Source organism: Peromyscus leucopus, chromosome 18 (assembly GCF_004664715.2).
Source record: "Peromyscus leucopus breed LL Stock chromosome 18, UCI_PerLeu_2.1, whole genome shotgun sequence".
Classification (NCBI taxonomy): domain Eukaryota; kingdom Metazoa; phylum Chordata; class Mammalia; order Rodentia; family Cricetidae; genus Peromyscus; species Peromyscus leucopus.
Genome location: NC_051078.1, coordinates 9,252,133 through 9,277,437, shown reverse-complemented (window position 1 = coordinate 9,277,437; position 25,305 = coordinate 9,252,133). Strand labels below are relative to the sequence as shown.

The 25,305-nt window shown below is 45.0% G+C and overlaps 1 protein-coding gene across 1 annotated transcript in view; it reads left to right on the top strand.

The window, feature by feature from the left end:
• Wif1 (WNT inhibitory factor 1) overlaps positions 1–3,997 on the top strand; it is a 65,674-nt gene extending 61,677 nt beyond the window's left edge. Inside the window, exons 9-10 of the mRNA XM_028869649.2 lie at positions 386–481; positions 3,165–3,997. Of these exons, the coding sequence (XP_028725482.1) occupies positions 386–481; positions 3,165–3,286 (218 nt within the window). The 3' untranslated portion in view covers positions 3,287–3,997. The remainder of the gene's footprint in view (positions 1–385; positions 482–3,164) is intronic.
• Positions 3,998–25,305: the final 21,308 nt, after the last annotated feature.

The window sequence follows — 25,305 nt, the reverse complement described above, 5'->3', positions numbered from 1 at the left end:
GGGGGGCCTGCATATAAAATACTTATGCCCAAGCTGAAATCTTTCTTTCTTTCTTTCTTTTTTTATTTTGTTTGTTTCATCTATTAGGGATTTCTTGAAAGGAATAATCTCCCACCATCCAGTAGTTTCAAAACTCTCACTGAGAGTCTTTGTGTATGAGAAACAGGATGCTTAGTAGAAAGATCAGTCCTAAGGATATTTTTTTTCCAACTTTGAAGCTGACTTTTGGCTGGAAAGTGACTTAGACAAAAAAAAAAAATACCCAATAACCGAAGCCAAAACTAACATTCTAAAGAACTAAAGGAAAAGTAACTACATAGCTGTGTTTAAAAGAAAGAAACAGGGAAATCAAGGAAGCAATAGCTTTGCTCTGCTCTGATTCCAGCGGTCTGCGAGCCTGGCTGCGGCGCTCACGGGACCTGCCACGAACCCAACAAATGCCAATGTCGAGAAGGCTGGCACGGGAGACACTGTAATAAAAGTGAGTAGAGGCCATCTAGGGAGCGGGCTCTTCGGATGACCTGTACCTCAGCCGTACCTGCTCTGTCATTAGCGACCATTTCTCTGCCCTCTGCCCATCTCCTCTTTCAACTTCAAAACCAGGTATAGAATGGAAGAAGGCATGGAAAATGCCACCAGATCTGTAAAACATCACAGATATTCTCCTGTCGAATTAATAATTCAGGCTGGTTCAGTAATTTGTTGTATTGAGGGAAGAAACTGATTAACTATAGTTCTTCCCTCCTTCCTTCCTTCCCTCCTTCCTTCTTTCCTTCCTTTTCTTCCTTTAACTGTAGTCCTGGGGATCCAACCCCACCATGAGCCTCGCTAGGCAAGTGTGCTGGGCTCTAAGCTACAGTCTACCCTCAAGATATTAAATGAACATCAGTACCTATTGCCCTCTGGTTTCAGAAATCAAGCTTTATCAATTTATATATCATACGGAACACGTTTTATTTTTTGAGATCTTTTGGTGGCATTCGATATAATGTTTAGATGAGTTATCTTGGAGGAAAGGACAGGCCCACAGAAGCCCTCCCTGGGAAAACATTCTAATGTATATTGTGTCTTTCGGATTTACTGACTCCCTCAAATGAACTAGTGATGTAGATAAACCATAGGACTATTTTATACATGAAAGGATGCTTGATAAATCCACCATTCAGCACCGACTGCTGGCCCTCCTCTGTGCTAAGCAGGAATCCAGGCATTGGGACTCTATGAACAAACAGAAGGAAAAGACCTTGTGGGGAACAGGGTCCAGGATGGGGGGCGGGCCAATCAACAAACAACAAAATGGCAGCATTTCAGTCCATCTGGCACCCAGATCAGTCTCCTGTGCACGCCTCCACCACTGCCTGCCTTGCTTTAAGGAAAAGGAGGTTTGGGTCGTAAAACACTTCTACAACCAATTATCTCAATCCTGCTGCACCTCCAGAATAACAAGCTACGAATCTGAATACGTCGCTTCCAAATCCAGTCTTTTTCTAGATCAGTCTTCAGAGGGCGGCGCATGCAACCCAGTGAGCATGCCCAGTGAGCTGGGTACAAAGGTACTGTCGCCCATCCCAAAATGAAAGCCCGTTAGGAGCCTTCCTGTCACAGAGCTATGAGGAGACCACCACGTGGCACTCCAAGCGGAGACCACACTGGTTCATCCGCCCTCAGCATCCCTTTCAGAGCGAGGCGTCGCACCAGAGCGAGGTGCCCTGGTGTGTCAATGGCAAACCCGCTCTGAAGCAGCCTCCCAGCTCTTATGTACATCCTCTGAGGAGAATCGAGCTGAAAGGATGGGGTTTATTTTGACTAGAGGGAGGTATCGGGGAAGCTCTGAGTCACAGAGTTCCGGTAAAGAGCGGATTCCCAGTGGGGTGGCACATTGGGAGGTCCTAGGCACCCAGGCATCATGGAGGGGAGGAGGGTCCTGGAGACAGACCAACTCTGTGTCTGCTTAGGGCTCTCCCACCCTAGCAGGGAGGTTGGGCTTCATGGGTGGCAAGCCAGGCAGGCAGCACGGGAGGGATTTATTCCAGGGCATTGTTAGCTCGTGTTTTGACCATTCCGAGAGCTGGTAGTCTACATCCTGACAATTCAAAGCAACACATTCAGCAAAGAGGCTCTGTTCTCAATAGCTGTTGAACAGCATGCTTGCATTTAAAAACCACAAGGAACATATGAAATGTTGAATTTGATTGACTCTGATGCACAGGAAGACGGAGACAGATTTTTTTTTTTTTTAAGATATAATTGCTGTCTTGGATCCATTTTAGGAAAGCAAAAAGAACTAGCCAGTGTCCCCAGCACCTCCAGAAATTCGCAAATGGAAAGAAAGGAGACTCACATTTCATAAACAGAGTTGGAGATGGATGGATGACCACTTGGAGCAAAACTTACAAATCCTACCAGTAGGAGTCAGCTCAAATCATAGCTCTTCTTGACCACACAGAGCAAGGTCCTAATTCCAATAGAACACCTGTGTGGTATGAGCTGTTGTATGAGCAGGATAAACTTCATCCAGGGGTCTGTATAAAGACTGTAAGCTGTTATGCTGAACTGCTTTAACCTAAGTGAGGCTGGTTTGCTAATGGATTGAAAAGAATCCGTCACCAAAGCCTCAGCAGGAGCAGTGGAGACCTCGGTGTGGGACCAGCCCTTCCATCATTCGGTCATCTAAACAGTAGGACTAAGCAAAGTTCACTCGGTAGAGTGCATGCCTAGCCCGCACAAAGCCCTGGGTTTGAGTCCCAGCACCGAATAACCCTGGCCTGGTGAGGTGCATCTGTCATCCTCAGCTCTCGGGAGATGGAGGAATAATAATCAGGAGTTCAAAGTCAAGCTGCTTTACAAGAGAGAGAGAGAGAGAGAGAGAGAGAGAGAGAGAGAGAGAGAGAGAGAGAGAGAGAGAGAGACTTTCTACACAGCCAAAATACATAGTGAGTGGCAAGTCCAATGGAAAACAGATCTAGTGGAGTAAGTCAAAATGGGTTTTTAGTAAACAGAGACTCGAACCTGTCACTCCCCATTATCCAGAGAGCCCTGTGTGGTCACTACGGTCTCACTTAGGGTTAAAAAAGGGAAAATGGTTTCCTTCGAATGGTTAATGAAGAATCTGAAGGGCCTGTTCTTGGAGTTTCTTTTCTTCTAAGCTGTGAATAATTTTGCAGGGTACGGAGCCAGCCTCTTGCATGCCCCGAGGCCAGCAGGCGCCAGGCAGGAGCAGCGCACGCCCTCACTTAAAAAGGCCGAGGCGCGGCGGGATCCACCTGAATCCAATTACATCTGGTGAACTCCACCAGCTGAAACGGTTCGCGTTACACCAAGTTCATAGCCTTTGTTAACCTTTCATGTGTCGAATGTTCAAATGATGTTCATTACACTTTAGAATACTGGCCTGAATTTTATTAGCTTCGTCTTAAATCACTGGGCTGATATTTACTCTTTCTTTTAGGTTTTCTAAGTATGTCTAGCATGATGGTATAGATTTTCCTCTTTCAGTCCTTTGGAACAGATCTTACATCAGTTGGTCAGGTTAAAAATTTGTCTTTTTGGTGTGTAGTTGGCAGATATTTGCAAAATTCCAACACATTGTGGTATTAGGGTGGGGAAAATTAGAGGCTAAACTGAATATGATACATAAATCACAAGGGTTTAGATAAAGCAGTTAATAGCGTTGAAGCTACAGGATCTCAAATTTTATTGTCAAATATCTGAACATTTGTCTAACTAATATTTCAATTGCCCTCCCTGACTTGAGGTGCATACAATATTATTTCACCCTTACTGTTATTCTAGACAGTTTAGTTTTGAGGGGGAACAAAGTCAAAAAAATTTACACTGTGTTAGTGGCATTGAGACAATATAATATATTGTAAACACAACGAAATAAGGAATATAATGTATGAAGTCTTTTCATTGGATGGAAGCAATATAATATATTGTAAATGAAACACAGCTCTTACGTAATAAACATTTTATAACTGTTTGTATGTATAAAAAAGGCGCAGCGTTCATTTTCTGAGTGTTGTGGGGGGGTCTTTGTGTGACTGCTAGCTTATGGAAATAAAGTTGATTGCTATATCACGGTGCTTAGTATCGTCACAAAAGAGAGAAGAGGTTGGCTTCAAATCTCCCTCCTCCATCCTCTGTCCTCCGTCCTCCCTCCTCCCTCCTCCCCCCCAGCTCTCTCACTCTACCCCAGGGCACCTTGTCACTGCCGTCAAGACTCCCACTCAGGTTGCATCTCAGCTTGTCATTTCTTTCAAGAAATCTGCCGGGCCTGAGATGTACTAAGCACGTTTCCACTTGTGCTTTCTGTTTTATTAATGTAGCTGAGACTGGGTCATGGATTAGGAAGTAGGGACGGCAGGCATGCGGCTGCGACGTCCAAGCCTTCGTGCTACCGCAGGTCACGGTGGAAGGCGCAAGGACAAAAAACGAAGACACGCCAGCCTGGGCTACCAAGTGAGTTCCAGGAAAAGGCGCAAAGCTACACAGAGAAACCCTGTCTCGAAAAACCAAAAAAAAAAAAAAAAAAAAAAAAAAAAAAACGAAGACACAAGAGCAAGAGGGAGCTGAACTTGTGTTCGCAACAACCAAACGCCAAAACAGCAGTTCTGGGCAAGAACCTTCACCGATGACTTGCAAAGGGTGGGAGGCTCAGGAGGCAATCACTGGTTACCAAGTTGAGGGAGACCGGCTCCCTCTTTTTCCCCCAGGGTACTCTTGAGGAGGGAAAAGTGAGAAATATATAGACAGAAATATAGAGGAGAGAGACAGTTAGAAACACAGGACAGCCTCGGGAGGGCCTGAGTCAAAACTCACCGGCCCCTTCTGGCTCTACTAAAGGGCTTTAAAAGGAAATGTCAAGGGGTGGGGTGAAAGACCGCCCCACCCCCCCAGCACAGCCAAGTGCAGACCATCCCAAACACCTGGTGACCATGCACACGGTCAAGCCATCCTCTAATGCAGCCCTACTGTGTAAAGCAAGCTCAGATCTCACCAGGAAACCGTTGCGGGCTACCATACTAAGGGCCCCCTCCCTCCCTCCGACAGTTGTGTTGGGAATTACACTACCAACGTTAGAACTTTGGGGGATCACCACAAACCATAGCAATACCCCACCAGTGGGAGGCCGTCCAAGGCTGGTTAAAGGTTTCAGAATTTCACAAGTGTAAAGCACCACTAATTCATCATTTAACCTACTGACCCCAAGCACCCAACGTGTTATTTTACTATCCTGTAAAGCAACTATTACTGTGTCCTTTACTGTAGGGAGGAAGTCCAAGTATGGAGACAGTAAGAAATTTACCCTAGGTCACCAATGATAGGCACAGAGTTTAACCTGTGCCGTCTGACCCCAAGGTGAGAACAGGCTGCTTTCCACCTTCCTGCACACACCGCGAAACCCCAAAACCCTAAAGAGCGGCTTCCCAACGCATGCTGCTCATCCTCTTTCTCTGGGGGAGGGGGGGTAGGCTTTATCTCACAAATCACCTGGATCAAACAGGGTTTCTTCCTGCGAGGGAGTGGCATGGCCAGCTGTTTGGTGTAGGACATGAGGGACAGGAAAAGAAGCCAGATGACACGCAAAATTACAGACTGAAGTAATCTACACTGACCATCTGCAGCCCCTTTTAATTATGGACTCCACTAGAAATCCGTGGGTACGGTGGCTGGGGATGTGGCTCCGTTGGTAGACTGTTTGTCGGGTGTACGTGAAGTGCTGGGCTCAGTCATCAGCACCACAGAAAACTGGGCATGGTGGCACACATCTGTATTCTCGGCACTCAAGAACGGCGGCAAGGGAATCAGAAGTTCCAAGTCATCCTTGGGTACAAAATGAAAGATGTGTTTGAGTATGTGCAGGGGGACGGTACACTAGGAGGCCAGAATAGGGTATCAGATCCCCTGGAGCTGTGTTAGCAGGTTGTTGTGAACCATCTGACATAGGTATTGGGAGCCGAAATCTTTTTATAAGAGCAGCAAGCATGTGTAACAAGTGAGTCATCTGTCTAACCTCACATACTGAGTTTGAGGCCTGTCTCTTTCTCAAAGAGGAAGCGAGTAATATGAGCACCATAAAAGCCAGAAATGTTTAAAGGGCAGAAAAAAAATATAAAAATAAAGATGAACTATAATATTCAATATCCAAGTCACAAACCCCAAATCGTTTTATATATATGCACACATATGCATATATACACACACTTATGCATATATATGCACACACACATCCCAAAGGACACATCACATAACTAGAGAAATACCTGAAATAACTTTAGAGTCAGTGACTCAAAAGAGGTTTCAGACCTAGGCAGGAGCTGGATGACCAGCTAAAGATAGGGTTCCCAATAGGGAGACACCGGAACGTCAGTGTCAATGACTGAAACAGGGCACAAGAAGAACACCCCTGGGGCAGGAGTGTTTCCAGAGGTGTTTGGTTTAAAGTTCCATTGGATTGTCTTATTGGAAATGCCTGGTAGGTACTTGGAAATACAAATACAAGCAGGTACTCAAGGCCAATGACTAGCTCATTACTAACCATATTATAAGTGAATCATACTCATTATATATTGAACACTTTAGATACACACACACACACAGAGAGAGAGAGAGAGAGAGAGAGAGAGAGAGAGAGAGAGAGAGTGCAGGTCTCGGGCTGAGCCTATGGTCTAGCTCGGTGTGGTTTTATTCCCTGGTGGTTTTAGATTCTATATGTAATCGGCATTCTTTGATACTTATGTATACGTGGCCTTTATTATTTAGTTGAGTGTTGAGGGTTCCTGGCTACCAGGTGTATTATGATTCTTCATCCAAAAATAATACCTTTGGTTACCTTGTCAATATGTGCAGAGCCACAACACTAGAAACCAGCTTTAGAATGAAGACTAATGATTGTTACTGTATAGGATCTAAAATAATTGGTTTTGTTCATATGAAGTTACTCATACAGGAAGTAGGAAGGCAGGGAAGGAGGAGAAGGACGTCATTGCATAACACACCTCTATAAATATTTAAGAGTTAAAGACTAGGAAAATGGCTCAGCCAGTAAAGGCTCTTGCTAACAGACAGCCTAAGTTCAGTCCCCGGAAGCCACAAGGTAGGAGAAGAGGACTTGGCTTGTTTGAATGAGAATGGCCTCCAGAGGCTCATATTTTTGAATGCTTTGTTCTCATTTGGTGGGAACTGTTTGGGAAGGATTAGGAGGTGTGGCCTCTGTTGGAGGAGGTGTGTCGCTGGATGGTTTTTGAGTTTTCAAAAGCTTATGCTAGTCCCAGTGCTTTCTCTCTCTCTCTCTCTCTCTCTCTCTCTCTCTCTCTCTCTCTCTCTCTCTCTGTGTGTGTGTGTGTGTGTGTGTGTGTGTGTGTGTGTGTGTGTAATACTTGTGTATCCAATGTAAGCTCTCAGCTACTGTTCCAGGAACATGCCTGCCTGCTGCCATGCTCCCCACCACAATGGTCATGGACTCACCCTCTGAAACTGTAAGCCAGCCCCCAATAAATTCTTTCTTCTATAAGTTGTCTTGGTGTTTCTTCACGGCAATAGAACAGTGACTAAGGTAAGAACCAACCCTGTAAATTGTCCTCTGAGCTCTACATGTTTGCTAGGGGTATGAGTCCCTCCTCACTAGAAAAAAAAATGTAAAAATGATGGAAAGTTAAGGCATCAAGGGGGCAAGAAACTCTGAAGAGGTCTGAAAAGACATGACTGCACGCATGATTGTAGCAGGAATCTTAAAAGTTCTTATTAATAAAATCAAACCTGAGGCAGGTTTTGGGGTGAACTGGAAGATCAGAGAATCAGAACAAGCCACAGCTAACCTCACCTCGCCGGATCCTCAGCTGGTCTTGTTTCCTCAGACTGGAAGCCTCTGAGTCCTCATCTAGAATGGGTCTCAGCTGAACTGCTGCTCAAAAGCCTGAATGCTTAACCAGGCCAAATGCTTAACCAGGCCAGATGCTTCTAGTTCCTGGTCCTCATGCCTTATGTATGTCTTTTTGCCTCTCCCATCACGTCCTGGGATCAAAGGCTTGCTTTCTTGGATTAAAGGCGTGAGTCACCATGCTTGGCTGTATCCTTGAACACACGAATTTCTGCCTCCCAAGTGCTGTGATTAAAGGCGCGTGCTACCACTGCCCATCCTCTATGTTTAATATTGTGGCTGTTCTGTCTCTGACCCCAGATAAGTTTATTAGGGTGCACAATATTTAGGGGAACGCAATACCACCACACATGATGAAATATGAAGGGAAAAATGAGGAAATAAAATGAAGTTTACACCACAAAATGAGGCAAAGAGTGAGGCTAGTCCGAAGGTAGGCATGAGCCCCTGCCTCTAAGCTGTTCCATCCACCTCCGAGAGAAAACCACAGCTGACTAGGCTGGAAGTCCCAATGAGCACAAATACAAGGTAGAGTCATTGCTCAGACGGTAAACCACAGAAAGCATTTCCACAAAGGAAAGAGAGATTACGGGATGCAGGTCTGGGGCTGGAAAGATGGCCCCATGTTTAGAGCACTTGCTGCTCTTGCAGAGGACCAGAGTTCAGTTGCCAGCAACCACGTCAGGCACCTCACAACCACTTGTAACTCCAGATCTAGGGGACCTAGTGCCCTCTTCTAGCCTCTGAGGGCACCAGGTATGCACACGATACACATACATACATACATACAGACAGACAGACAGACAGACAGACATGCAGGCAGACAGACACACCCATACACACGAAACAAAAATAAATATTTGATAAATAAATAAATAAATAAATAAATAAATAGGAAAAGGGAGAGGGACTGTGCGTGTTGTGGCAAAGCTGCCTCTTGCTACCCTTTGAAGGAAACACGTCCTCCTCCATGTTCACTTCCAGAGGAACTGTATGAAGAAGAGGTGAGAAAGAAGGTTTCCTTCAGGGTTCTGCTTCCCAGTCATTATTCCAAGACTATCTCTACCACAGTCTCCAGTAAAGTCCAGCCAACTACCCCAAGGAGAATTTACTAAGTGTTTTGGTTTTGAACACATTCTTTAATTCGTACCACCACCACCACCACCACCACCACCACCACCACCACCACCACCACCACACCGAGTGGTCTCTGTTCTTCTCAATCACGTTCAGCATGCTTCTTGAGAGGAGGATTGGTAATGAGGCGTCTTCCCCATCTCAAGTCATCCCCAGTTATCCTTGTGACAGAATGGTCCTGGATACATTGGTCTTAAGTTTTCTCTGAATGAGAGAAGAGAGAAATGTCTCCTGTGGGTTCTCATGGTTCCCGTGGCTCACCTCAAGGCCTTTCATGTGTTATCCAAATTCTCTACCACTGAACTAGATCCCCAGCCATTCCCTACAGGTTCTCAGAAAAAGGCCAGAATGCCATGTATTACATGACATTCCAAATAACCTGTACATAGAACAGTCACAGGGCTCTTTCTTTTCATATCCTTCCAGAAGTCACAAGTGTTCACAGTAGGGTACAATTTAGTGAGAGCATTTCTACCTTGAATGGTAACGGAAGGGTATACAGTGGAGTGAACAAGTTTTCAAGTGGGCTATGAGAGATGTCCCCTTTCAAAAGATTTTTCTGAAAGCAATAAAAGAAAGAAAGAAAGAAACAAATGCCTGCCCGAAGACTCCTGTCTTTGGAGTTCTGTTGTAATAATTCCTGGGCAGTTTGTACAACTGGTGCAAATATAAAAATTTAATAAGCACGTTGAGCAAATGTCCTCCATATGGCTCAAGATTAAAAAAAAATAGAAACCCCATACAGGAAACTGACACCATAAAACAAAATACTCAGGTGTTCCATAAGCGTCTTATTTCTTGATTTTTACGGATACTAATGTAAATGCCAAATGTAAATTGATTCTTCACCTGCTTACTGACTTATAATTGATAAGTATATAAAAGTTACAAATGAAAAATATTTCAATAAGCACAGGAATTTCAGTATTTCCCCTGAGCAATGGATCTGTCTTCCTAATCATGTTCAGCTATTAAAATTACCTGACGTTTCTTCAAAGTCCAAACCAACTAGATATCCAAGAGCGACAAGAAAAGCTACCCAGATGTTGAGAAGCTCACAAAATCCAGCAGAGAGTCACTGAAAATGGACTCAGTTCAGACTAAATACTCAGCTCTCTGCTCCAGGTCCATCACCGGGCTGGGTCCTGAGGCTGGACCTGATGTTATGGCTGTCGGGGTGGAGACCAGAACAATGAAGCAGAGCTCTAGACAGCTATAACCCAGGAGGAAGACGAGCTACATCATTGGAGAGGTCCAAAGCAAAAGGAAACCGTGGATCTCCTTGTTCAAACAGGATGAACAGTTTCATGATGGACGCAGCAGACCACAACACAGTTAATGCTGGGTCCTGCTTAGCACAGGACCCTGTGGAGACAGACGCACAGTTCATCCCAAAGGAAGCTGGCCCTATCCACAGCAAGGTCTTAAGTCCGTGTATAGTTTGAACATTCCTCATTCAAAGATCCAAAATCTGAAACTTTTGGAGAGTCACCATGACGGCACAAGTGGAAAGACCTCACAACAGACTCCACGTGACACACCATGATCAAGGTATACAGAAAAAATTATACAGAATTATCTTCCAGCTGGGCACAATGTCTGTCATCCCAGTACTCAGGATCCTGTCACTAAGGAGCATAATGAGCTCAAGGCCAGCCTGTGTGTGTGTGTGTATGTGTGTGTGTGTGTGTGTGTGTGTGTGTGTGTGTGTGTGTGTGTGTATGTATATGTATGTATACACACACATATATACATACACACACAAAGAAACTTTTTTTAATGTTTAAACTTGATTTCCAAACACTAAGATCTCATATCACGTGTGCTCAAAAAAAAAAAAAATTTTTTTTTTTTTTTTTTAAAGTTTGCAAGTCTGGAATACTTCTGGTCCCAAGTATTTTGGGTCATTGCATTGCACCTGTCTGAAGGAGTTTCCTTCCTCTGCCTAGGCACTGGCCGGATGACTGTACCTTCAGTTTCGTGGCAGACAGTAAGCACCAGGCCTTGAAAACAGAAGACTCATTATCCATCAAGCTAGTCATGTCAATGGCCGTTGCAAACGTCTTTTGGATTAACGTCACAAAGACCAAACACCAGAAGGAAGAGAGAGGGCAAGTTAAGGGGCCCAAACTCATTGACTTTGGTTTCATGTCAGTGAAAGTCTTTGAACTTTGGTTCCTGCTCAAGGAAGAAAAAGAAAACTTGTAGTTTTGAATTTACAGCTCATGGGAGGGGGGATACTTTACATAATTCTGTGAACAATCCATTATAACCAAATAAGATCAGTTTGGACTATTCCAGCTTCTGGCTGCTGTTCTCTATTAGAACACAGGAACATGGAAACCTGGCCGAACTGGGATCCCATGCCTTTTGACAATGAGTTCATCCCAGCCACAGAAACTTAATTCAGTGAAGAACCACATGACACTCTCCAGAAACCTCATAACAAATGTCCCCAAAGCCCCAATTAGTCTTGCCCCAAATTAAGAAAACACCCAAAACTAAAAAGAAAAAAGAAAAATGAGTTGCCCCCTCCCTACCCCTCCCTACACACACTCTCTCTCTCTAAAGATAATTAGTAGCTAAGAGTTTGAACTTGAGGCTAAGGTGGAGCATGCTTTGGAAAGACTCAAACTCCGGCTCTTCAGACACAAGGCCACCATGAGCGTCTTCATCCACTGGGCACCCTCTTGAACAGTGAACGCTGGGCTCACGTTGAAGGAACTGAACTGCCAGTGTTCCGCTAAAATTCCAAAGCTGTGTTGCTTTTGGTCATTTAGACATTCTGCCCTGGCTTGTTTATTTGGCTTACATACTGCCTTTCTCCTAAACCAAAACCAGACTGAAGGAACAGCTCCAGAGCATCAGGCTGAGGTGAGCCATCCTGGCTCCACATGTAAGCCACCCCTGAAATCAGGATGGGAACACAGGCTATTCCGTGACAACTGGCCTCCATGTAAGCGACTTTAAAATGTACCAGGGAAAATGATCGTTGACAGTTGTGCTTTTAAAGAAAACAGTGACCTTGAAAGCATATGATCAGGTTGAAACTGAAGCAAGTTGGAGCTTCCCTGGCTTTTGCCACGTTATCGATTGATGGTTTTACAGGGACATAAACCAGGGCTTGGCATTCTAGCCACATGCGTGACTGAGACTCCTGGTAAAATAGAGGAAGAGAGGAATTGATAAGGGGACTTTCAGCTTGCCTGTGTTATTCCAGCACAGAAGGAGCATCTTGGACCTTTAAGAGACTATGGAAATGTGGATCCACACTGCTCTGTGAGGAGGACTAAGACATCCTAAGACAAGCCGAGAGCTAGGGTTTGTTAGAGATGATGAAATAGTGTAGAAGCCGAAGACACTAATGTGGAGACACCAAAATTCTGTTCCTCAGAATGCCAGTTTCTCAAATGTTCATAGGAATTAGATGGAAACAGGATTCTGGGGTCAAAAATGTCTAGCAGATAAGGCTGGAGGGTGTCTATGCAGCGGCCCCTTCCAGGGTCCGTATCTTAGGGCTCTGTGCTGTGTATCTACAAAGAGGACCAGCGGGCTGGGTTCCTAACTTACTTGATCAAAAATGCCTTTTTCTCCCCCAAAAGCATTTTCCGGGAACAAAATCCCATGCAGCACACCCTGGGGAGCACACCCTGGGGAGTGCACCCTGGGGAGCACTCCCTGGGGAGCACTCCCTGGGGAGCACTCCCCGAGTTGAGTAGTTTGAAGTCCCTGAGACTGAGTTGTTAGTACACTTTTTCCTCTAGTATTTTCGTTTGAAGCTAACTCCAAGAGAAGTGAACCTTGTAATTCACAACACAAAGAAACTTCTGGTTTGAATTGTAAATCAGTTGGTTCTAGGCAATTTGCTTCCCCCCCCCCCCCCCCGTGTATTTTAAGAGAAATTGATTGGTTTATTCCAGATTTGTATAGGTAAAGGAACACTGGAAAACTAACTCTCATAAGTACTTTTTTTCCTCAGACAGGGTCTCACTGTGTAGCTGACTAGCCTGGAGCTTGTTATGTAGTCCAGGCTGGCCTGGAACTCACAGAAATCCACCTGCCTCTGCCTCCCAAGTGCTGGGTCTAAAAGAGTCATGCCCCCATGTGTTGCTTGTAAGCACTTTAAAACTTAGATTAAAAAATTTTAATTTATTAATTTAATTTAAAAATTCATTTTATCCAAACAAGGATAAACAGATCCTTATAATGCATTCATTTTCAGGGCATGTTTTGGGCCTGACATTTCTGTCAGCATGAAAAAATAGCAGAAGAAAAAAGAAAAAAAAATGAAAGGAAGGAAGATTAATTTTTGGCTCGTGTTTTGAAGACAGGCTTTAGTCATGGTTGGCTAACTCCATTGCTGTGGGCCTGAGGTAAAGCTGGAATGTCATAGAGGAAAACAATACAGCTTACAGCATCCAGGAAGGGAAGAATCAGGGTTTGGTGAGGGAGGGAGAGAGAGAGAAAGAGAGAAAGGTTCTTGAGACAAAGATACACCCCTAAAGGCATGACTCTATAATAATTTCCTAATTAGGGTACCTCCTAATGGTCCACTGATTCATTAGCGAGGTACACTCATCCACCAATAGTACTGCCATCTAGGGACCAAGCCTTCAAGATAAAGCTCTCGAGAGGACACTTCATGTCCAGACCTCAACAGTGCAGGAGGGACGTCCATCCTGTAAAGAGTCCCGTGGACTCCTGACAAAATGCTTCTTTAACTCAGGAATGTGCTTCCGGAGATTTCTCCAATCCTTCATCTCCACAGGATTTTTTTTAAGATTATTCAGCTTTAAATTGAGGGTGGAAAGGTGGGCAGAGAACAAAAGGCCACCATTCAAAAAACAGTAAAGAGGATGGTGTGCCAGGAGAAAGGCGATTCTACATTCTCTCTTTCATTCTTACATTTCAGTCCGACATTCTCTCCCTGTGGGGTCTTCTCCTAAAGTCTCAGAGCGGTACACCTTAAGCTAGATGTGGCCATCATGTCCCCCTGGCTGGGCTTTGTATCTGTAACAGTTTCCTCCCAAGCACTAAATAGTTGGTCACATGAGCACTCTGATGGAGATGGCAACCTTCCCTTCATATTGTTCCCAACTTGAGTGCTCATGTCCTTAGAGCTGGATCTTCTAACAGCAATCAGTCTTCTTTGGGGACTAGACAGGGGGTTTCTACATTGGTGCTGAGGCTTGATAGATAATAAGGAAAAATATCTACTTTTAACATTGATAAATTAGAGCTCACTAGTTGAAATAGCATGGTAACGGTATAATTAATGCACTCTGCTTAACCTAAGGGTGACAAGGCTTTGCTCACAGTTCATAATACAGAGTAAGTGAGCTGGAGTCCACGTCCATCAGTTCAAGAAAGACAGTTAACAGTTGAAAGTTGTAGGGAAATGAATGAGCTAGTTGTTGAGCTCAGTCATTAGAATTTCTACAAATATAATCTCATAAATTATTTTTGAAAGTAACAACTAATCAAGGCTAATTTCTTTCCAATTATTTTACGATCTATGTCATACACACACACACACACACACACACACATATATATATATATTTGTATATATCAGTACCAGGTACCAGAGTCTACAGTCAAGTAATAGCAGTAAAAGGCAGAAACCACAGCTCCAGAGGGTGAGGGTGAATGGCTAATGGGTAAATGGATGCATTTCATTCCTCAGCAAGGCTAACCCTGAAGCTAGGGATTCTGTCCCTGTGACCTCTACACGCCCCCTTGCCCCCTCCCACCCTGCCCCCACCCCGCCCCCGCCCCAGTCAGCACCATGATTTAGCTCTCAGATCTGCTCCATCCTTTCTGCCACTTTTAGCAACTGCATTGGGTTTTATAGCAGTTGACCACGAACTCAGAGCTCCAAGCACACGCATTTCTCCTCATAGCTCTGGAGGACAGAAGTACAGATGGAGTTTCAATGAGCAGAAATCAAGGTGTTGTTGCATCTGCCTGGAGGGTCTTTGGGGAGAACGTGTCCCTTTTCTCCTTCGTTTTCTGGCAGCCGACGACAGTGGACCCACCTTTCTCTGCTCTCTTTGCACGGTCTCTTTTCTGTGTGTCCATGTTCAATCCCTATTGGTGAAATTATTAAGGCCACTCCACGTAGTTAAAAGGGAGGTTTATTTAGTGGCGTAACTTACAAATGAAGGGATAGGTAGGTTGCAGGGTCTGGGGAAGGTGTGTCGCAGTCCGACGGTGTTCTCTGGAGAACTCTGCTCGGTCCACCTCCACCGTCCAGGATCCAGGAACAGAGAGAGGCGGCGCATCTGGATCTCGGGTCTTCAGAGTCCTCTCTTGGCCTCGCTTTGTAGGTGTGACAGTTACTGAAGCCTCAATGGGGGTTGGAACTTCCAGATCAAAGCTGGAATGGCTACCCACTACAAATCTCTAATGTGTCCTCTTCTAATAATATTTGTGGTGGCATTTAAGACCCACTTTAAATTCCAAAATAGCCTCTTCAAGATCTCTAATTATGTCTTTTGTCATATAGGTCCATAGTCTCAGGTTCCAAGAATCACACTAGGAACACATATTTGGAACCACCACTTAGTCCACAATAGCTCACATCCTCAGCAAGCAGGAACCTATTTCAGGTTGACAGTTAGGTCTCAGGCAGGATTTCTGTCATCAAGAAGCCTCCAGCCTATAGAGGGAGATAAAACTCATACCAAGATAGAATTCCTAGCAAGAAGTCATTCACTAGAAAGATAAAATGATATACCACATTGGAAAACATCGTGACACTTTCTCAAAGAAGTTAGACGTAGACCGACCATATGACCCAGCAATTCCACTCTTAACTGAACTTATCTTTCTGGGGAGCAGAGGAAGTCCTAAGTAAAGGACGTCTTGAGCACATGTGTATGGTTGATATGGGCATGACCACATCAAGGACCTAGTCTTAGACCCATGGGAAATGATGAAGGCTTCCCACCAGGGTGAGGCTCAGAGGGATAGCAAAGCCACGGTCTTGTGTGGATATTGATAGTGTATGTAGAAAATGTCCACCCCAGCGTTCTCCCTACCAGGGATGTTTACAGCGTGGAGGCTTCTTCCCTACAGAGATTAGATAACTCCGCCTACTTGTTTATCTGTGTACCATAACCCCACCTCCCCGCTCAACTGGATACAACAAACACACTGCACTCCCAGACAGCCTCTCTGTTAGAGAACCCAGTCTTTTCTTCATCCCCCCTTATGACCCCCAGTCAGATCAAGTCCCAGGAGCCGTAGAGGGCTCAGCATATGTTCACAGAAAGACTTGCACATAAATATTCATAGCACTGTTGTTCATGATAGCCAAACAGCGGCGTCAACCCAATGACCATCAGCTGGTGCCTTTCCATGGGTCAGTCTCGAGACATCTCCTACAGCAGTCTCTCAGAAAAGCTGACAGACCTTTCAGAGGTTTAGAGTCTCTTGTTGCCAGTTGTCTGAAAGAACTTTCCAGAGTTTGAACCAATTCAGTGAACCAGTTCAGCAAGCATTTGTGTGTTCCATATGAGACAATGGCAATGTTTTGTGTTTAATGAATCATCTTTTCTGATAATTTCTAAGCAGAAGTAGAAACACCATAGTCTTATTTTGCTAGCTAAGGTGGCACCAGAGACAAACTCTGGGACTTTTTCTCTCAGAGAACAACTGGTGACATCTTCTAAAAGGGCCTTAAGACAGACTTTAGTGACTAGATACCTGCCACTAAACTGCAGCTTAGCAGCGCTCCAGATTTATCTCAGACTGCAGGTCATGTGTTATGACGATATGAAAGCCATCACCTAGGGGAAGTCAGATTGTAACACATGCTCTATTAATAACCTAAACCTGGGCCCCTAAAATGCAGAGGTAACTTCTTAATAAGGTTGATGAGGGATAGCATGACCTGTAGATGGCTGGAACACAGAATGCAGTGAGTGTCCACCAAGAACTGTGGGAATGGTGGCTGTCATTCTGTCTCTAGGTACAAAGAAAATAAGTGGGAAGATGCACAGTCAATAATCATTTGGAAGAGCCCTTCATGTCTTTAGTTAGTGTCGGTTAAAGACAAATTCAACTGACAACGAGATCCTTGTTTTGGTTTTGGTTTTTTGGCTTTTTTGGTCATTCTGGCATAGTTCAAAATGTGACTCATGAACTGCACCCCTTACAATCCCCTGCATGGCTAATGTGAACGTAAATTGATACAGCCAGTTTGAAGAGGAGTGTCACATGACCCTGAACATGCTCTGTCACCCCACAATTCCTCCCAGGCAAATACCATAGAGAGGTGGGGTGTATGATGCTTCCAGAATCATACGGAAGGGAAGTGGCATTTTTGTTTAAACCAGTAATTGTCCATCTGCACAACACTGGATGACGGGCGCCATAAGCCTAAGCGACCCTTGACACACATGCCGCCATATTTGGGCTTCTCTCCTCTTTTCCTAGATCTAGGCCTTGCTTAACTCTCCATAGCACCAGAACCTCTTCTCAGATATCAGGTGAATGAGCTGCAGTTAGGCAATTAGGCAAGAATAGATAGATAATCCCCATAGCAACATTCCCTGTTGGCTGAACAACCCATGATTAAAGTCCCCTCCCTGCTTGCACCCTCCTTTGCCCCACCCCCACCCCGCCTATATATGCCTTAAGAGGAAAATAAAATTTTGGAGCTTGATCAGACATCCTGTCTTGCTCTCATTCTTTGTGTCTCTTGTCCCTCTCATTTCCCAGACCTCCCTTCAGGTCCCCATTGAAGACCCCGCTGGCTGGGGCACTGGATATATAAATAAGATATATGCACATGAGAGACTACTGTGCAGCAGTGAAAATACAAAGTACTATGGAAATGTTGATCAATCTTAGAAACGCAGCATTATAGACAGTAAAGAGGAGTCTAAACAGTGTGTTTCCATTTTCAAAAGAGGCAAAAATTACACCCTACTCTATTTGGAGACACATAAGAAGCACATAAAGGCTTTGAGCAAAGGAGTTGGAGGCATACAACGTGGTTTTAATTAAATCACTAATGGCTGCTTATTGTGACAAATATTTGAACATCTGGGTGTATTAGTGATCAAATAATTTCAAAACGAGTTTCACCACAAATAAAGGATGGTTATGTGAGGTGAAGAGATCAGAGGCAAGAGGTGGAAGAAGCCGCTTCACTGAAGGAGATAGGACACTTGAAAAGTGGGCTGCTTGGCTTTTTGGGTGGTGATGGGGAAGAGCTGGTTCCAAAGCCCAGGGCACAAGCCCGGGTGACAATTAGAGAAACGGTCAAAGATCAGTGTGGGCTGGGATGACCAGAGCAAGAGGGAGGGAGGAGGAGATGAAGCCCCAGAGGACGGCTGGGGACAAGCCTCCAAGGGCACCATAAAGGACACAAGCTTAGACTCTCAGGTGCAGGGATTGAAATGAAGAGCAAGGGATACTTTTAAGGGATTGAGATGCGCGAACGACAGAGAAATACATAAGCAAGTCACACCACGCCCTGCACTTGATCGTAGTAGACTCTCAGAAAGTGTTTGGAGAAGAAAGGAAAATAATGGACAATTATGGAATCACTAACAGCCGTGACTTCCAAGAAGCCCTCGTATGCATCACACAAGTCAGGTGAAAATCTCCAGCTAACAAAAGAAAAAATTAGATGTAACGTATGACCCTAATGTTATACAGAGAGAAAATTCAACCAATTGAGAGAGATGATAAGTAGATCATAAAGCCATGATAGATAGATAGTATACAAATAATAGACTGATGATTGCTAGATAGACAATAGAAAAAATAAATGAAAACCATAAGGGAATACCACCACACACACAAATGATTTTAAGTAAGCTGCTAAGTTACAAGTGTATTTGATTGGGTTTTTTTTCCTATTTTTTGTGTATTTCTAAATTTTCTGTAAAAGCAATGTATTACTTTTATATGGGAATAAAACAGTAAATGCAATTTCTCTAAAAAATTATCATAACCACATTGTATTCTTCATGTTTTCTATGACGAATGTAAGGCACTAAGTTGTCCCATCATAATTATTAGTTTCTTTCTGGGTTCCAGGGGAAATACAAGGTATTTGCTATTCCCTGGCTGGATTTGTAGTGAGCAGCCTGCAGCTCGTCCATATGGCTAATCACCCAGGAGCTCAATAAACCCACTGGAGTCACTACAGAAGAATTGCTGATGGGATCATGGAAACAATTCGGCTGGTAGAAAACAAATGATTAAAAAGTCATTACATTATCTACCCAGGCAGGAGAAGAATTGCCTAATCTAACCACAAAAGTCACTACAAAAGACGGGGATAATTGCAGCGTCAATGGGTACTCAAAATGACACAATCATTTGATTTTAATGACACCTTGAGAGAAAATTCGGAGTGCTCGCTAAGTTTGCCAGAATCGTGTAAAACAGCTCATTAGCACCCACATTGGACCCAGTCGCCTGCGCTTAGATGCCCCGTCCTCCTCCTGGGCAATCCTTGTTAATTTCATTCTGGTGTCGGGACCTGATGTCCTCAGTTGCTTGAGGCCCACTTGGGAATGGCAGAAAACAGTTTCCCAAGAGACACGTTTCCTTTTAAGTTCCTATAGGACTCAACTTGTAGCAGGATTTCTGCCATCAGTAGCCAAGAACATCTGAGTTGCCGGGGGTGGCGGGGTGGGGGTGGTGGCGGGGGTGGTGGTGGTGGTGGTGGTGGTGGTGGTGGTGGTGGTGGCGGGGAGGGGGGGTGGCGGGGTGGGGGGGTGGGGGGGTGGTGGTCGTGGTGGTGGTGGGGTATACAGATCAATGGCCAACAACAAAGTGAAAGTTTTTCAGGGTCCCAAAAGAAAGATTTCCACAAAATATATGACAGTCTCCCAGAAAACACACCCTTCCTCCCCCAAAGAGTCCACCCTTTTCTAAGGAGCCAAAGGAAATCTTTGTACAACTCGATCTTCCAATACAAGCATCTGGATCAAGCCAGAGAGGCTGCTGAAGTGAGTATCTGTGTGTTCATCTAGTCCTGTACCACACGCCAACCTTGTAGATGGAGTCCCTGCATCAAAAGGCAAACCCTTGGGAGCTGGGGTGATAATGGTCCAGCCACCAAGGAAGCATACCGCTCTTGCAGAGAACCACACATATTCCAACACCCACGCCAGGTAGTTCACAGGCCCCTGTAACTCCAATTGCAGGGGAATCCCACACCTGCAGCTTCAGCACCTGCACATACATGCACAAATATACACATAACTCAAGTTATTTTAAAGAAACAAGGGCTGGAGAGGTGGCTCGGCTATAAAGGCAAGACTCACAACCAAGTAATATAAAGAAACACAGTGAAGGAGGGAGGGTGGGTCATTTGGGAACGTTCGCTGTGACGCACGCCGGTAGGAAGTACTGTGGGGCACATGGAATGAGATACCTCATTCTGGCCTGAATAGAACTAAGGAAAGGCGGTTAAACCTGCCTTCTGCAGAAAAGATATAATTTAACTCCCAAAGACCCGCAAGGTGAAGAAAAGGCATCAGGAACAATCGTGACAGCATCCCAGGAACACATTCCACAGATAAGCTCAATACTAAATACTAAAGCGGCTTCCCCCCAACCGTGAGCATCAGGCACATTTACCCATGAACTTTATGTATGACATTCCTTTGAGGCTGACCGCTGAGGACCGCATCTTCTTTACATAATTAAAATTAAAAATAAATCTTTAATAAAGAAAAAAGATCCTACTTTGAATATGCTAGATTCTTCTATCTACAGCAATTTTTAACTTTTCCGACATTTATGGCCTTTTGACAAAAGGACTGATTGGTTATTTTATTTTATTTTTTATTCTTTTCTCATATATTACAGCCCATCCAGAGTTTCCCCTCCCTCCATTGGCTCCTTAGGTCTTTATCTGAGTTTTTAGCAAGTTGAATCATCTAACAGGTTTTTTTTCCAAAGATTTCCTATTGTCATGGTTCATTGAAAGAGTTAGTATTAAGCTTTTATACGAAATTCAATGTTTTGAAAAGGGACGCAGTGAGAGTTTCTTCTTGCAGAGATGGAAGTTGAGTCTTTGGATATTATGATCACAGAATAGAGATCCAGAAATTATCCAGTTTGATCACCACATTCCTCACCACAGTTTCCAAGGAAGCCAAACTCTCGGGAAATACTAGATGAACTTCTCGAAATCCCACGGCATGCAGTTCCCTGATAGTCTAGTAGAGGTCTTGGTTGGCCTTGGAAACTTGAACAGGACTCGAATAGGACTCCCCATTTCCTCCCCTAGTTCCCTCCAAAATACAAGGAATGTTCAAATGTGATTACAAGAAGAAAGAAATGAGGGGGTAGAGGAGGAGACAGTGAGGGATAGAGTGAAACAGGATTATAAAATCCACAAAGCAAATGTCCTCTCGCTTACCCATCCACCTGCTGGATCACAAAAGAAGTACCGGGAAATAATTAGCTGCTGTAATGACAAAATAAACCCTACACATTTAGAGACAATTGAAGTTAAATTTTCATTTTTATTGAAGTCAAAGTCGATATTCTTTGTGGTGGAAGCCTTCCTCCACACAGCTCACAAGGCGTATGTGTGGATGTTGCCCCCAAAGGCTCCTGTGTTACAGGCTATGTCTTCAGGCTGGCTTTCCGGGGACGCAGTGGAATATGTAGAAGCTGGGACCTTCTGGAAAGTTTTTAGATTCGTGGAGTTCCTGCAGGGTGATGGTGATAAGTGCCCCAACTCCTGAGAACAGCCCTCAAGTGAGTAGGGTCTTTCTGACATAGAGAAAGGTGAAAAACGGCCGGAAACTCAGGGAGCGATGCTGTGTTCCGTATAGGAAGCCGCCCCTGAAGCGTCCTCCAGCCCTCCCTGGAGTTGTCAGTGGGCACAGAATCCACTCCTTCCCCCCTCCACCCTCCACCAGCAGCAAAGCAGACAGGATCTTAAATGTGACCAGCACCCTTTAGGTAGGATAAAGGCTGACAAGTTGATCCTCAGTCATCCTCCCTGGCTGAAAATTACAATCAAAGCCCCAAACTTTCGGCTACTGTCACGGAATTGTTACCTATATTTTCTACTGCCCTCAGCCAGGGTGAAATGAAACCTCTATGGTAAGTGTTTTTCTGAAACTAGTAGAAAAGGGAATCAGGTATTTCTCCTTACTGGCTTGAAGCATAGCTGTTCCTCGATTATTAAGGAAAGATACAGTCTGGTGTTCAATCTCCTATAACTAGTGTTTTGTTTGTTTTCTTGTGTTGCTGTTTTTAAGCCAGTGTCACGGCAGTAGGATGCTGGGGCAGGAGGATTACCCCGAGTTTGGGGCCTAGTGAGTTTCAGGCAAGCCTGAGCTACAGTTTGAGATTCGGTCTCAAAAACAAATAAATAAACGTACCAAGGGGGCACCGAAACAGAACATCATAAGCTATGAGGAACAGAGTTACCATTATTATGAACCCTCTCATATTAGCTGGCGTCTGGCTAGAATCAGAGGTCATCTAGAAACTTGACGTTTTCCATATAAAGCAAGATGGAGAATTAAGATGGAGATGTGGGTGGATGTGGACCCGTGGCCCCCTTGGAGAAACAGTTAACTCCCACTGGAAAAAAATAAGGTTGTACTCCAAGAGTGATAAGGACAGAGAAATAGGATTCTATTCATCCCGGAGTGGATCTACTCACCAAACTAGAAGGCAGTTATATTGGTTACATGGTCTAGGACAGTGGTTCTCAACCTTCCTAATGCTTCGGCCCTTTAATACTGTTCCTCAGGTTGTAGTGACCTCCAGCCATAACATTCTTTTTGCTGCTCTGTAATTTTGCTACCGTTATGAATAATGTAAATATCTGTGTTCTCCACTGGTCTCCGGTGACCCCGGTGTGAAAGGGGTTGCGACCCACAAGTTGAGAACCGATGGTCTAGAGGAATGCGGCCTATACATGTGATTGTACGAAGGGATCCGTTAGATTGGCATCCATGATCAGAGGCTGAGGAGCGGGCCATCCGTAGCCAGAAAGCCAGGGAAATCAGTGGCTGTTCGGTCCAAGAATCCAGAAGCCTCAGAGTAGGAAAGACCAAAGATGGAATGCCAGCTCAAGGCCGATGGTACCAAATGCCATGGAGAGTCACTCCTGGAGTCCAGGTTCAAAGACTAAATAATCTGGACGGTGTCTCTGGCATCAGTGGCAGTAACAAACAGCGTCACCTCAAGAGGAATCCAGCTCGTATCGGAGCCCCCCCCCCACTTCCTTCAGCTTTTAGTGTGATTTCACCCTCCAGTCCATGGATGCACCACCCACATTGAGAGGAGGACTTCCCCTCTGTTTGCTAACCTACATGATAACCTGCACTGGAAACACCTTTCCAAACACACATGTATCTTCCCAGCTTCCCAGCTCTCTCTCTGCCCAGGTAAACTGACGACTGAGATCAACTATGGTGATGATTAAAGCATGTGAAGAAGGACGGCAATGAATTATAATCCACTTCCGACGCAGGAGAAGGGAACCACAGTCTACACAGAGTTGCTTTACAAATTAATAAATTGATAAGTGATGATGAGTGTGACATTTACAAAGATTCAAATTATCTTCTTCCCACATGACTATGATTATAAAGTTAACACCGATGGAGGGAAGAAGCCAGGTCACGCATTGACTAAGTGACCTCTGGTGAGTCATATCACACATTAGCATCTGGTGGCAGCGGAGAGCATGTGAGGAGAGAGATGTGTCTTGCTTCTGCAGTCACTTAATTAATAACAATAAAAAAAATCATCGCTCAAAATTCATTCATGAGAAAACAGCTTTTGTTTTTCTGTTACCCTGATAGCCAGTTCCTGGAACAACTCGAGAAGATGGAAGATCTTCGTCTCGGTTCCAGAGATTTTCAGTGTTTGGTTGTCTGGCTCCAATGGACCTGGCGTGGGACAGAGCACTAGGGTGAGGAGAGCTTGACAGAGCAGAGTTCATCGGCCCGTGGCAACCACAGAGTGGAGAGCTACACATAAAACAGACAAGAAACAAGGCATCTTTTCAGGGCACCCCCCTATTGCCTCCAGCCAGGCCCACCTCATTCTCTACCATCCTGCCCGGGACCCACTCACTTCCTGTTGTGGCCTGAAAGTGAAATGTCACCCATGGGCTGCGTTTGAATACCTGGTCTCTGGCCGGAGACACTGTTTGAGATGAAGCCTTGCTGGGACGAGTGTGTTATTGCAGGTGGGCCGAGAGGTTCTGGAGCCTGGTTCTACTTCCGGTTGACTCTGCGTCTTGACTGCTAATGTGTTGTGACAAGATGACCACCCCCCACCCCCACCCCCGCCACCATGCCTTTCCCAAAATGATGGGTCACAGCGTCTCGTTCACCTGTCAGCCATATAAGTCCCACCTCCCTTGTGTTGGTTCTTGCTGGGTGTTTCATCACAGTGAGAAACGTATTAGTATATGATTCCCCTCAAGTCCGTCAGCCGACACCCAGACCTGTCATAAGCTTTTGAGGACATATTAGGTTATTACCACCACATCAGAGAAGCTCACGTGGAGGGACCTTGTTCTGAGCAATCGGCCTGTGACCTTTGCAAGTGGGAAAGCCCAGGAAAAGACTCCAGGCTTCTGGAGGAGGATGAGGTGAAGCAAGGTTCTCAGCTGTACCTTTTGTGGGAAAGGGCTTTACTGGGACAGTTGGTGGAACACAAGGGAGCCTGAGGTGTCGCCCTCCCAACCCCCACCGGTCATGACGCGTCCCCGTAAACTTCCTGGATCTGGCAGTGCACAGTGACCCTGCGAGCGAGCGAGGGAATGCTTTGCTGCAGGCAATGTGTTCAGGGAGGGGTGACGTTTGTCAGGTTTCCCACAAATTCCAGCAAGCCTCAGGAACCTGAGAAGCTCTACCGAGGGGTCAGTTCCCTTCTCGCTGGCCAAAGACACGATGGCTGTCACAAAGCATGCTGGCCTCCAGGCTCCCTCAGTGTCACAAGTACCTGTACACATTTCAGAGTCCATGCTAACGTCCTAGCCCTTCTCACCTCCTCCCCTACCCTAAAATCCCTCCAGCTCATGGGCTCCCCCCACCCCAGTGACTCATTCTCCTTATAACCCTGCTATTTTGGCTATGGTCACTCTTTTATCTTTCTTGTTCAGTCTCTCTCTCTCTGTCTCTGTCTCTCTGTCTCTGTCTTCCTCCTCCCCCTCTCTCTTCTCTCCCATTCTCTCTATCTATCTATCTATCTATCTATCTATCTATCTATCTATATCTCTATCTCTCTCTCTTCCTCCTCTCTCTCTCTGTCTCTGTCTTCCTCCTCCC